This window comes from Syngnathus scovelli, chromosome 17 (genome assembly GCF_024217435.2).
Source record: "Syngnathus scovelli strain Florida chromosome 17, RoL_Ssco_1.2, whole genome shotgun sequence".
In the NCBI taxonomy this organism is placed as follows: domain Eukaryota; kingdom Metazoa; phylum Chordata; class Actinopteri; order Syngnathiformes; family Syngnathidae; genus Syngnathus; species Syngnathus scovelli.
Genome location: NC_090863.1, coordinates 5,805,326 through 5,817,466, shown reverse-complemented (window position 1 = coordinate 5,817,466; position 12,141 = coordinate 5,805,326). Strand labels below are relative to the sequence as shown.

General features: G+C 46.4%; 1 protein-coding gene across 8 annotated transcripts in view; it reads left to right on the top strand.

The window, feature by feature from the left end:
- obscnb (obscurin, cytoskeletal calmodulin and titin-interacting RhoGEF b) overlaps positions 1-12,141 on the top strand; it is a 33,113-nt gene that overhangs the window by 5,276 nt on the left and 15,696 nt on the right. For 3 of the 8 annotated variants that reach the window (XM_049746959.2, XM_049746958.2, XM_049746957.2), the window contains exons 12-39: positions 46-321; positions 426-707; positions 771-1,052; positions 1,114-1,389; positions 1,466-1,744; positions 1,811-2,077; positions 2,140-2,409; positions 2,549-2,815; positions 2,879-3,145; positions 3,286-3,398; positions 3,460-3,613; positions 3,691-3,852; positions 3,955-4,059; positions 4,300-4,566; positions 5,054-5,323; positions 5,388-5,657; positions 5,756-6,022; positions 6,091-6,357; positions 6,424-6,693; positions 6,748-7,017; positions 7,103-7,369; positions 7,547-7,813; positions 7,921-8,187; positions 8,299-8,565; positions 8,630-8,896; positions 8,976-9,242; positions 11,425-11,691; positions 11,813-12,079. In XM_049746959.2, the coding sequence (XP_049602916.1) occupies positions 46-321; positions 426-707; positions 771-1,052; positions 1,114-1,389; positions 1,466-1,744; positions 1,811-2,077; positions 2,140-2,409; positions 2,549-2,815; positions 2,879-3,145; positions 3,286-3,398; positions 3,460-3,613; positions 3,691-3,852; positions 3,955-4,059; positions 4,300-4,566; positions 5,054-5,323; positions 5,388-5,657; positions 5,756-6,022; positions 6,091-6,357; positions 6,424-6,693; positions 6,748-7,017; positions 7,103-7,369; positions 7,547-7,813; positions 7,921-8,187; positions 8,299-8,565; positions 8,630-8,896; positions 8,976-9,242; positions 11,425-11,691; positions 11,813-12,079 (7,017 nt within the window). Of the gene's footprint in view, positions 1-45; positions 322-425; positions 708-770; positions 1,053-1,113; positions 1,390-1,465; positions 1,745-1,810; positions 2,078-2,139; positions 2,410-2,548; positions 2,816-2,878; positions 3,146-3,285; positions 3,399-3,459; positions 3,614-3,690; positions 3,853-3,954; positions 4,060-4,299; positions 4,567-5,053; positions 5,324-5,387; positions 5,658-5,755; positions 6,023-6,090; positions 6,358-6,423; positions 6,694-6,747; positions 7,018-7,102; positions 7,370-7,546; positions 7,814-7,920; positions 8,188-8,298; positions 8,566-8,629; positions 8,897-8,975; positions 9,243-9,414; positions 9,475-9,881; positions 9,960-10,062; positions 10,330-10,409; positions 10,485-11,424; positions 11,692-11,812; positions 12,080-12,141 lie in introns of all 8 variants that reach the window. The other 5 variants (XM_049746961.2, XM_049746966.2, XM_049746964.2 and 2 more) reach the window with 3 other exon arrangements.

Sequence of the window (12,141 nt, the reverse complement as noted above, 5' to 3'; positions counted from 1 at the left end):
TTTTCAAGTGAAGTGCAGTGAATAGCTTCTGATTTCCCTCATCAGAACCTCCGCCAGCCTTCGTCAACAAAGAGTCTGTCCAAAAGGAGGTGAAAGCAAATCTATCCCAAAAAGCTACCCTGAGCTGTGAGGTAGCTGACGCCAAGACAGACGTCAAATGGTACAAGGATGGGAAGCTCCTGCTCACCAGTAAGACAATACGTGCAGAGTCCAAGGGGAAGAGTCGCCAGCTAGTCATCGATAGCGTGGACAAGAAGGATGCCGGCGAGTACGTCTGTGAAGCCGGTGCTGAAAAGTTGATCTTCAAGCTTCTGGTGGCAGGTGCAAAAACACAAAATAGGATCTTGTGTTTTTTAGGAATTATTTTTAACCTTCTATCGTCCATGACGACAATGAACCAGCGATTCTCTCGTTTCCCTTCACAGACGTTCAAATCAAGCCGGCCTTCGCCAACACGGACTCATTTCAGAAGGAGGTGATTGCCGTCTTGTCCCAGAAAGCTCTTCTGAGCTGTGAGGTGTTTGACAGCAAAACAGAGGTGAAATGGTACAAAGATGGCAAACTGCTGGTCTCCAGTAAGACCATACGTGCCGAGTCCAAGGGCAAGACTCGGCTCTTGGTGTTTGACAGTGTGGAGAAGAAGGATGCCGGAGAGTACAGTTGCGAAGTCGCAAGCGAGAAGCTTACATGCACCATGCAGGTGGCAGGTAAGATATCTAAAGTGGGACCTGACATTTAAGAAGAAATAACATATGCTGTTATTACCACAGCGGTTCAACCCAAATCAGCCTTCTCCAACAAAGAGTCCATCACCAAAGAGGTGAAGGCCTTTGTCGCTCAGAAAGCCACGCTGAGCTGCGAGGTGGCCGAGTCCAAAACCGATGTCAAATGGTACAAGGACGGCAAACTGCTGTCCTCCGGCAAGATGCTTCATTTGGAGTCAAAGGGGAAAAGTCGCCAGCTGGTGATTGACACTTTGGTCAAGGAAGACGCCGGGGAATACGTCTGTATGGTCGCTACTGAGAAACTGTCTTTTAGGATATCCGTGGAAGGTAAGAAATATTTTGAAAGAATCATTATGGCAAATATTTTCATCCACAATTCGATCCGCAGATGCCCCCAGTGTCTTCTCTAACAAAGACTCGGTTCAAAAGGAGGTGACGGCCGTTTATTCCAAGAAAGCCACATTGCGCTGTGAGATGGCCGACAGCAAAACCGAGGTGAAATGGTACAAGGACGGCAAGCCGCTCGCTTCCAGCGCGGCTCTCCGCCTGGAGACGAAAGGCAAAAGTCGGGAGCTGGTGATTGACAAAATGGACAAAAAAGACGTCGGGGAATACACGTGTGAGGCCGGATCGGAGAAGTTGATGTTTAAGCTTCGGATGGCGGGTAAATTCCTTTCAGTGGTCACATTTGTTTTGATTTCAAAACATGAGAGAACAAAAAAGCTTGTTCATCTCTGTAGATGTGCCCGCCAAGTTCCAGAAGAAGCTCGTCAAGGACACATTCGTCATTCAAGCCGGCGAACACATTGTTTTAACCAGCGAGCTGAGTGCAGAAAGCAGCGGCAGCAACGTGAGCTGGTTTAAAGATGGCGCCGAGCTCATCCAGAGCACCAAGTACCAAATCAAAAAAGACGGCCTCTCTCGCACGCTCATCGTCACGTCCACTGAATCCAAAGACAGCGGCGTGTACAGCTGTCAGACTGCCGATGATAAGCTGGAGTTCAAAGTCCAGGTCAAAGGTCAGTCTGTTTTTTTCCTCAACTGATGTCTCATTTATCCGCTAATACACCAATCTTCATTTGCAGACGCAGATATTAAATTTGTCGTCCCGTTGAAAGCCGCTACGGTCGACTTAGGAGCCGCTTTAAATCTCACCTGTGAGTTGAACCAAGCCTCGGGTGATGTTCTTTGGCGGCGCAATGGTTCCGAGGTTAAACCCGGAGGCAGGTTCTGCGTCAAGACAGACGGCGTAAAGCGAATCCTCACGATGACCGGCATGACGAAGGAAGATGAAGGCGAATACAGCTGTGAATGTAAAAATGACAAAACCTCTGCCAAGGTCTCCTCCATAGGTAACAGGAAATGCTGAAAATCTATAGTAGGGAAATCATAATAATAATCGGCTTCCTTTCAGCTCCCAGATCCGTCAGACTGACTTCCAAGCTCAGCAACGTGGCGGCGATGGAGGGCAAAGACGCCATATTTAAGTGCGGCGTCACCCCGGCGGACGCACACGTCAAATGGTTCCACAACAGCGTTCCCGTCGCTCATGGCGCCAAGTATAAGATCGAGCACGGCGGCGGCAGTCACCAGCTCACCGTCACCTCTGTCGGCCAGAAGGACGCCGGGGAGATCAGCGTGGACGCCGAAGGGAAAAGCTGCAAGGCGACGCTTCAAGTGCAACGTAGGGAATGCACATTCACAGTAAAACCTCCAAAGTTGAAGGACGCGTCGAGTAGCATAAATAGCTAAAATAAATAAATGCTAAATAGCCGTCAATGGCAGTGAATGAGTTCAAACCATCCCTTTGGATGTCTCGTCAGATGAGCCGGTGACATTCAAAAAGAAGCTGGAGAATCTGACGGTGGAGGAGCAGAGCGAGGCAAAGCTGGAGGTAGAGCTTAGCAAGCCGTCGGACGAAGTGCACTGGATGAAGAACAGCGTCAAGATGCAGACTTCGCCCGGTGTGGAGGTCCAAGTGGACGGCGCCAAGCAGGCGCTGGTCTTCAAGAGCGTGACTTTAGCTGACCGCGGCTTCTACTCGTGTGAAACCCTTGACGACAGAACCCAGGCCAAGCTCATCGTCGAAAGTAAGATCGGATTGTATCCGCAACTTCTTCACTCTACTACTAAAAACACATTTTGTTCCCCAGAGAAGAAAGTGGAGCTGGTCAAAGGGCTTACAGACATCAGAACGCACGAGACAGAAACGGTTAGCCTCCAGGTGGAGCTCAACCAGGCTGATGTGGAAGGCTCGTGGACCCGGGACGGCATCAGGTTCAAATCGGGACCCAATGTCCGCATCGCAGCTCTGGCGAAGACTCACAGCCTCACCTTGTCAAATCTGACGAGAGAGGACGCCGGAACCATCGGTTTTCAAGCGGAAGGCGTACGGACTTCTTGTAAACTCATCGTCTCAGGTATGCACGTGGTTGGTTAGTTTCTTCCCAGATCCTGGATCATCAACTATCATGTCAGTGCTTTTTATCCTGCTTGTCATTAATCTGAAGAAGCGCCTATGATACAAATTGAGCCTAGATTAATCCCGATGATTCAATAGAACCTCCCGCTACGATCTCAAGGCCTATTGTGGACATCAGCGTTGCTGAAAAGGAGAAGGTCACTTTGGAGTGTGAAGTATCTCGAACAAATGCAGAAGTAAAATGGATCAAGGTGAGAAGTTGCACCGCTGATTGAGTGATTTCTAAATCTTCATGTGATAAAAATTCAACAGGATGATGTAGAACTGAAACCCGGCAAGAATCACGGTTTTCACTCTTTGGGACGAAAACGCACCTTGATCATCAACAAATGCGGCCCCGAAGATGCCGGCACTTATATCTGTCGCACTGCCGACGATAACACCTGTGCCAAGATCACCGTTCATGGTGAACTTGCGCAATATTTGAAACCGTACCGGTGCCGTTTGTCAATCGAAACATAACCAAAAAGCTTCCCGTTGCAGCCAGAGATATTAAGATTGTGAAGAAGCTGGAGGATGTGGAGGTGATGGAGAAGGAGAGCGCTGCATTTGTCTGCGAGGTATCCCACGACGAGGTCGAGTGCCAGTGGTATAAGGGAAACGCCAAACTCAGAGTCAGCGACAACGTTAAGATGAGGCAAGAAGGTAAAGATCTAAATCGTTGTGGACGTCCATTTGATTATTTTCTTCTTAAATTTCATTTTCCGGAATCATGACAGTTTTTTTCTTTCTGTTTTCTGAACACAGGGAGGACTTATGTGTTGCTCTTTAAAAGTGTGTCCCCAGCAGACATAGGTGAGATTAAGTTCACAGCTGAGAAGGCCTCATCATCCGCGCAACTCAAGGTCAAAGGTAAATTTCGCTCGAAGCGTATTGATTGCATGTTTTTGTGGATGCGATGTCGATGGACTCACTTGACTCGGTAACATCTTGTGAAAATCCACCTCATAAAATCTGATAAGAAACAATCTAACTTTGCAAGATAGAAATAAGTTTTTGAAATATTTTTTGATGTGTTTAATGAATGAAACCATCGAAACAAATTTTGGAGTTCCTCCATCCCCCAAACATGCTCAAATTCGTGTGCTGTAGAGCTGCCCGTCAAGTTTGTGAAGAAACTCCGGGATAAGATAGCCATTTACAAACACCGCGGCCACCTGGAGTGCCAAGTGTCCCGCGCCAGCGCTCGAGTCAAGTGGTTCAAAAACAAAACGGAGCTCAAGGCGGGAAAGAAGTATGAGATCCAAAGTGAGGACGTGTACCGGAAACTCACCATCAACGACGTGGACGCCGCCGATGAAGACACGTACACGTGCGACGCCTCTGATGACAAGACATCCTGTAAACTGCTTGTGGAAGGTATTCATATAGAAGAACTGAGGACAGCAATCAATAAGACATATTTTTGAGACTTTTATTTACAAATGGTTGTGTGTTTTGTTTGATTCGTTCAGATTCTGTGTGAAAAAAAGAAACTAATCCGAGTGCAGCACTCACGTTAATGATTAAAGTTTGATGTGCCGTGCACGAATAGTAATCATCTCATACGAATTGGAAATATTCTTGCAAGAGATGTTTGAACATTAGTTCAGAAAAATTACATTTGATCTGGAGATTATAATTGTCACTATGTAGCCTTGAAAATAAGGCTCAACCTTGTATACTTGAATATATACAATGAAAACAAAGTAAATCTTATTTTTTTTAATGATAACATTTATTTTATGGCAAGAATTATTTTTTAAGACACACCCATTTTTTTCTTAAATGATAATTTACTCTGAACTCTTTTTAATATTGTAATCAATTTCTAAGCAAACCTTTAATTTTACTCCCCCCACTTTAGAGCAGTCCATAAGCATCGTGCGCGACATGAGTTCCGTCGAGGTGACGGAACCTTTCGCCGCCGTCTTCGAAGTTGAGATCAGCATGGAACTGGTGAAACCGCCCATTTGGACTCTGGACGGAGTCACCGTGCAGGAGAGCGCCGACGTCGAGATGGAGAAGGAGGGCACCATGCATCGTCTCACGTTCAAAAAGACACGAGCGTCCATGACTGGACCCGTGCAGTTCACGGCGGGCAAGAGCAAATCACTAGCCCAGCTTACAGTCAAAGGTACTGTGTGTGTGTGTGGTGTGTGTGTACAACTCATTTCCAATGCTGTCTTCTTTACACTCAGAGCGCCCCTTGGAGATTGCAGAACCTATCAAAGATGTCAAAGCCAAGGAGAAAAGCTCGGCCATGCTCACTTGCAAATTCTCAGTCCCACCAAAAGACAAAGTTCATTGGTTTAAAGAACAGACCCGACTGACTTCGTCAGACAAATATAACATTAAACAAGACGCTACCAGAGCTCAACTCAACATTCACGCGTTGACCGAAGAGGACAGTGGCGAGTACCGCTGTCAGTCCGGACCCGCTATGACCAAAGGCAATCTACTAGTTGAAGGTACCGTTTTTAAAAAAAACATTTTTTGTGGGATTAAGGAAGACGTTTGGAAAATAACAATCTTGAAAAAAAGTTTTGTTGATACTTTCCTCTCTCAGTGCGTGACATTAAATTCACCAAGCACCTGGCTGACACAGAAGTGGACGAAGAGAACGACGCGGTGTTCACCTGCGAGGTCAACTACGCCGACGAGGAGGTCCGGTGGCTCCTGAACGACAAGGTGCTCTTCACCAATGAAGTCAACACAATAACCCATGAAGGAAAAGTGCATCAACTCACACTTAAGAACCTGGCACCTCAAGACGGGGGGACTATCACCGTAAATGTCCGCAAGGTGAAGGAGTCGGTCACACTCAAGGTTAAAGGTAAGAAGATGAATGTAGGGTCATCATGAAAAATGTGATCACCGCAATTTGTTTGCTTAACTCTCCAGAAAAGCCCGCCCTCTTCCTGAAGTCCTTGGATGACGTTGTGGGTGAGGAGAAAGGTTCCATCACTCTGGCCTGCGAGGCATCCAAGAACAGGGTTTCTCCCACGTGGAGGAAAGAAGGCAACCCCTTGAAGGCTGGATCGAAATATGAGATCCTTCACACCGGCAGATCTTTGGGGCTGATCATCAAGGATGTGACCAAAGACGACGCAGGGGAGTACACTTGCGATCTTGGAACTGAGGTGTCCAAAGCCAAGGTCACCGTAAGAGGTCGGTGGCCCACACGACATACACTCGAGAACCGGAGAAATGTAATTCAATGTTTTCCCTCCCTAGAAATCGGCATCGGCATCACCAAATGGTTGAAGTCGGCCGAGGTGAACGAGGGGGAGACGTGCGGCTTCGAGTGCATCTTGTCTCGCGAGAGCGCCGACGAGTGCGCCTGGACGCTTAACGGCCAAACGGTCACCAGCGGAGGCCGCTTCAAAGTCAACAGCAAAGGACGGAAGTACATGCTGACCATCAAGGACGTCACACCCGCCGATGCCGGAGATGTGGTCTTCAGCATTAAAGATCTGACCTCCAAAGCAACGCTGACTGTTGAAGGTGAGTTGCCTTTCCTCAGAGTGCATTCGTGACGAGTGACAAGTTTGGTTGCAGGAAAAGCTTCGTCGCTCTCAAAGGAGCTGGAGAACATCAGCGTGGTTCGAGGTGAAGATGCCACGTTTACCTGCGAGGTGACACAGGCAAGCTCCATTGTCAAATGGACAAAGGAGGGCAAAACCATAAGAAAGAGTCAAAAGTATGACATCATCAAGGAAGAGAGGCTCATGAAGCTGCTCATCTTCAGCGTCTCCAGTAAAGACTCTGGAGAGTACAGTTGTGAGGTCATCGGAGGGGCAACCACAAAGGCCAGACTTGAGGTGAAAGGTGAGAAGGAAATGATTCATCTTCTACTCTTTAGTTCCAAAAACATTCTACTGTTAGATATGTGACACAAGGTAATATTCAACAGAGCCAATCCATAAATTCACCAAAGAACTCAAAGACAGCAAAGCCGACGAGAAGACCTCGGTGACTTTGCAGTGCGAAACGATCCAAAGCCCGTCTGCGGTTGCGTGGCTTAAAGGCCACACGGAGCTCAAGGCCGACCCTCGATACGAGATGAGCCAGAAGGAAGGCGTCTTATCGCTCACCATCAAACACCTCCAGGAAGACGACACTGACATCTACACTTGTGACGTGGGCACGGCCAAGAGCATGGCCAAGCTGACTGTTAAAGGTCAATTCAAGTTGGGCTGATATTTTTCCCCTCCACAAAACTCAAACTTTCTAAAATACTAGTAGTATTGTTTTGAATTGAGTACTTTTACTGATAATCAATCTGAAAAAAAAAAACATTCTGAATATTTTGTATGGTATTTAAAATTCTCTAAATGATCATTTGTTGTGTTTTTAGCCCTGCCAGCCACTTTCAAAGAAAAGCTAAAAAATCAAGACGCAAAGGAAGGAGAAACTGTGACACTTTGCTGTGAGCTTTCCAAGCCGGCAGCCAACGTTCAATGGAGGAAGGACTCTGAAATTCTCAGCGCTGGAGAGACGTACCAAATAAGGCAGAAGGAGGCCATTTGTGAGCTTCGTATTAGGAATGCCAAGACGGACCATAGCGGGGAGTACTCGTGTCTTTGTGGGGACCAGAAGACGTCGGCCTCCGTAAAAGTGAACGGTACTGATTTATATGTTAGGTTTATTAAAGTCTTATAGATATGAATAATTGTGTGTCCTGGAATCTACATTTCGAAGCACATTTTGACATCTATCTTTGCCGCGCAGCATTGCCGCCATATTTCACGGTCCAGCTTCAGAGTCAGGATGCCGAGGAAGATTCCAAGGTTACTCTACATTGCGAGACCTCCAAACCTTTAGTCCCCGTGGAGTGGAAAAAGGGAGCGCAGGTGCTGACGTATGGCGAAAAGTACCAGATGAAGCAGCAGGCGTGCCAGAATGAGCTCCTCATCAACCGAGCTGAGCCAGAAGACAGCGGAGACTACAGCTGTGTGTGTGGGGAGCAGACAACTACGGCCCGTGTCAAAATCAAGGGTATGAGGAACCTTGACTAAATTGGGAGATACTAAAACAGCTTCATCAAACTTTATTGCTGACCAAAACAGCAGCACCATCCATTCATTGACATTCAACTTAAATTCCCAGCCTTGCCACTGACCTTCACGAAGAAGCTGCAGAGTCAAGAAGCCCAAGAGGGATCCGAGGTTACGCTACGCTGTGAGACATCAAAACCTGCAGCTCCAGTGGAGTGGAAGAAGGGAAGACGGGTGCTGAAGTCTGGAGACAAGTACCAGATGAAGCAGCAGGCGTGCGTCAATGAACTCCACATCAGACAAGCCCTGCCAGAAGACAGCGGAGACTACAGCTGTGTGTGTGGAGACAACAACACTGCAGCTAGCATCACCATTAAAGGTAGGACAACGAATTATTTTAATCTACATTTCGTCGCTTGCTAACCGATTACAAATACGACTAGCCCAACCGGTGACCTTCACTAAGAAGCTGCAGAATCAGGAAGCCCAAGAGGGATCCAGTGTTACTCTTCGCTGCGACACGTCCAAACCTTCAGTCCCAGTAGAGTGGAAGAAGGGAAGACAAGTTCTCAAGTCGAGTGAAAAGTACCAGATGAAGCAGCAGGCCACTGTGAATGAACTGCTGATTTATAAAGTCGAAGAGGGAGACTGCGGAGATTATAGCTGTGCATGTGGCGAGGACAATACGGCTGCAAAACTCACCATCATAGGTAGGGCCATGTCTCAATCACTTTTTTTTTTTTTTTGTGGGAATCTACTCTAATGCCATGTCGATTGAAATTTGTGAAGCCCAACCGGTCACCTTCACAAAGAAGCTGCAGAATCAGGAGGCCGAAGAAGGATCCAGTGTGACCCTTCGCTGCGAAACATCCAAACCAGGAGTCTCGGTCGAGTGGAAGAAGGGAAGACGACTCCTCAAGAGTGGAGAAACGTACCAGATGAAGCAGGAGGCCACTGTGAATGAACTCGTGATTCCTAAAGCGGCAAACCAAGACAGCGGAGAGTACACTTGTGTGTGCGGCGACAATGAAACGACAGCCACTCTCAAAATCAAAGGTAGGAAAATTGCTGACTTGAATTCAATTCAAATGTCTCACTTTGGCCACTCATTTGACTTCTTTGTTGTCAATTAGTTACAACCATCTTTTGATTCTGTTCCTCTGAAATTAGAGAGAAAGTTTTTTTTTTTTTAATAACCAAAGTAGGTAACAAAATTATTCCCTCTCAGCTTCACTCCCAGCTGCTAAAGTGGAATCAAAGAGGCTGGAAACTAAAGAAACTGTGCAAGGTATTTTGGATGGAGACAAGATGGCGCTTTTTTTGTTGTTGTTGCTGGTTTGCTTGCAGATTATTTGAACTGGAGGCATTTTGCTACTATTGATAAAATAAAAAAAGCCAATTAAGCTGAAGCAACATTGTGAGTTGCTAAGGAAAAGCAGCAGAAGTGGGGAATACATGAAACACTAGTAGCTTACACGCTTTTGTTGTTTTTAATGGGAGTCAGTCTTGTGCATCTCTGCGGTCTGTGATTTGTGGTCTTTGTTTTTGGTTTAGCTTCTGCTTTTTAGCACACTCACAAGTATGAGGAGCGTATTGGTCCGCTTGGTTGTCGCTGAATGTCTAGCGAGTCCGCGTTGTCTTATGTTGTCTGTGTGACACAAAGCGAAGGTTCCAATAGCATGTTTGATTTCATAGTTGTGACACTGCAACAAACCAGTGAAATCTCTAAACAGCAAGTCGTCAAACAAGAAACTCGGGAGCTCAGAGTTGAAGGTAAATATTGAAGACTTGTATGCTATGCTTAGAAAGGTCTCTCGCCCCAAAGCTAGGTTGAATTGACTCCAGATGATTGATGGAAATAATCGTTGTACTTTAGCCCAAGCAGTGACCTTCGCAAAGCAACTGCAGAGTCTGGAGGCCGACGAAGGATCCGCGGTTACGCTTCGCTGCGAGACTTCCAAACCTTTAGTCTCAGTGGAGTGGAAGAAGGGGACGCAGGTCCTGACGTACGGAGATAAGTACCGGATGAAGCAGCAGGCGTGCACTAATGAACTGCTTATCATCCGAGTGGGACCGGAAGACAGCGGAGACTACAGCTGTGTGTGCGGGGAGCAGACAACCACGGCCCACGTCAAGATCAAGGGTATCGCAGTTGAAAAGATGTGGAGACCTTGGAACAGCTTTCTAAAGCTTGTCTGTAATGAAAATATTATTTCCTCTTAGCCACGAAGCCACCAGCTTCCCTCCCTGCTGCTAAAGTGGAAACAAAAATACAGCAAAGTAAAGAAAAAGTGGAAGGTATTCATGTCTATATGGCTTTTGGCTTGATGTGCTTTGTTTGTAATTGCTTTGTCCAGTCTGGCATTTAAATGGTTGGTTTTGTTAGTGAGGTAGCAAAGTCCGAAGCCTTTATGTTGCAGAAAATGGATTTTATTTTTGCATTTGTTGCAATGAATCGGTGCAAAGCATTGCTGAGATTTGCAGACGTATTGTTTTTGCTATTTGGCACAGTGTCTGTCTGTCGTTTTTCTTCATGCCCAGTTGTGGCTCTCGCTTTATTTTTATTTATATATTTATTTATTTATATTTATTTTTTTGGTCAAGTGCTGCTTTTAACTAGCATGGAGGCTAAATAGCTGGACCTTGTTGTCTTTGCCTCAGTGATTGTTGGCTTGTGTGGCCCAAAGCTTAAAAAAAAAAAAAAAAAGTTTCAAAAGAGCTTCAGATGTTCTGTTCCATTTGATAGTTGTGACACTGCAAGAGACCAGAGAGACTTCTAAAGAGCAAGTTGCGAAACAAGAGATGCGGAAGCTCATCGTTGAAGGTAAAATTGAAGCAGTGGCGGCATTTATGTGGATGTTAATGGCAGGTCCTATTTTGCTCCGATGATTTCGACGAATTGTCTTTCTGCACACTTTTTTGTGTTGCAATGGTTCTGGCGTTCTGGATTTCCTTTCTTTTCTGGTTCTGGTCTTCTCCTTTGGATTTGCGGATATCGGTGGTGTCTACATTATACTTCAGCTCGAAAACTTGTGATGGTCTCCAAGTTTGTTGTGATCTTGAAATGGATTAAGTGCCGTGTTAGCGAGATTAGAAAAAGGCCGCGTGCAATTTGTACCCCCAAAATTGGGTTAGTAAAACAATCAGCCACTCTTTGAGGTAAGTTCAAATGTTGATTGTTGTGCAAAGCCGGATCTTGAAGTCATCAAGCTGCCCATGATCCCTTTTTCACCTCCAGTCCTGCCAGTCACGTTTCTCCGAGAAATGGAAAGCTGCCAAAGTGTCGAAGGAGAATGTGCTACTCTGCTCTGTGAGCTTTCCAAGCCGGGACTTTCCGTCGAGTGGAAGAAAGGAACTCAACTCCTGAGTTGTGGAGAAAAGTACCAGATGACACAAAACGGATTTTGTTATGAACTCAAGATCTTTGATTTGAGACCTTGTGACACGGGAACATATTCATGCTCTTTTGAGGACACTGCAAGCTGCGCCTCCCTTAAAGTCAATGGTAGGATGGATATTCATCTCTGCAGATTCCATCTTGCACATTCCAGTCATTTCATACTCTTTCTCCAATTTCCCATCTTCTCCATCCCCGTTCCCAATTCATATTGCATCGCGCCCGTCAGCTCTCCCAGTCACTTTTACAAAAGAGCTGGAAGACCAAAGCGCCGAAGAGGGCCAAAGTGTGGCTTTGCGGTGTGAGCTCTCCAAATCCAGCGTCCCTGTTGAATGGAGGAAAGAACAACTCGGTCTTTGTCCGTGTTCCAAGTACGACATTAAGCAAAGTGAGCGTGTCGCCACGCTCGTAATCCACGACGTAGACAAGGAGGACGCGGGGCGTTATACGTGCGATGCCGGCTTCCATCAAAGCTCGGCATATGTAGCCGTGATGGGTATGTTTGCTGGCTGGTCCAAAACGGGGTACACACAGCTAACAAAACGGTCAAAGAGTCTG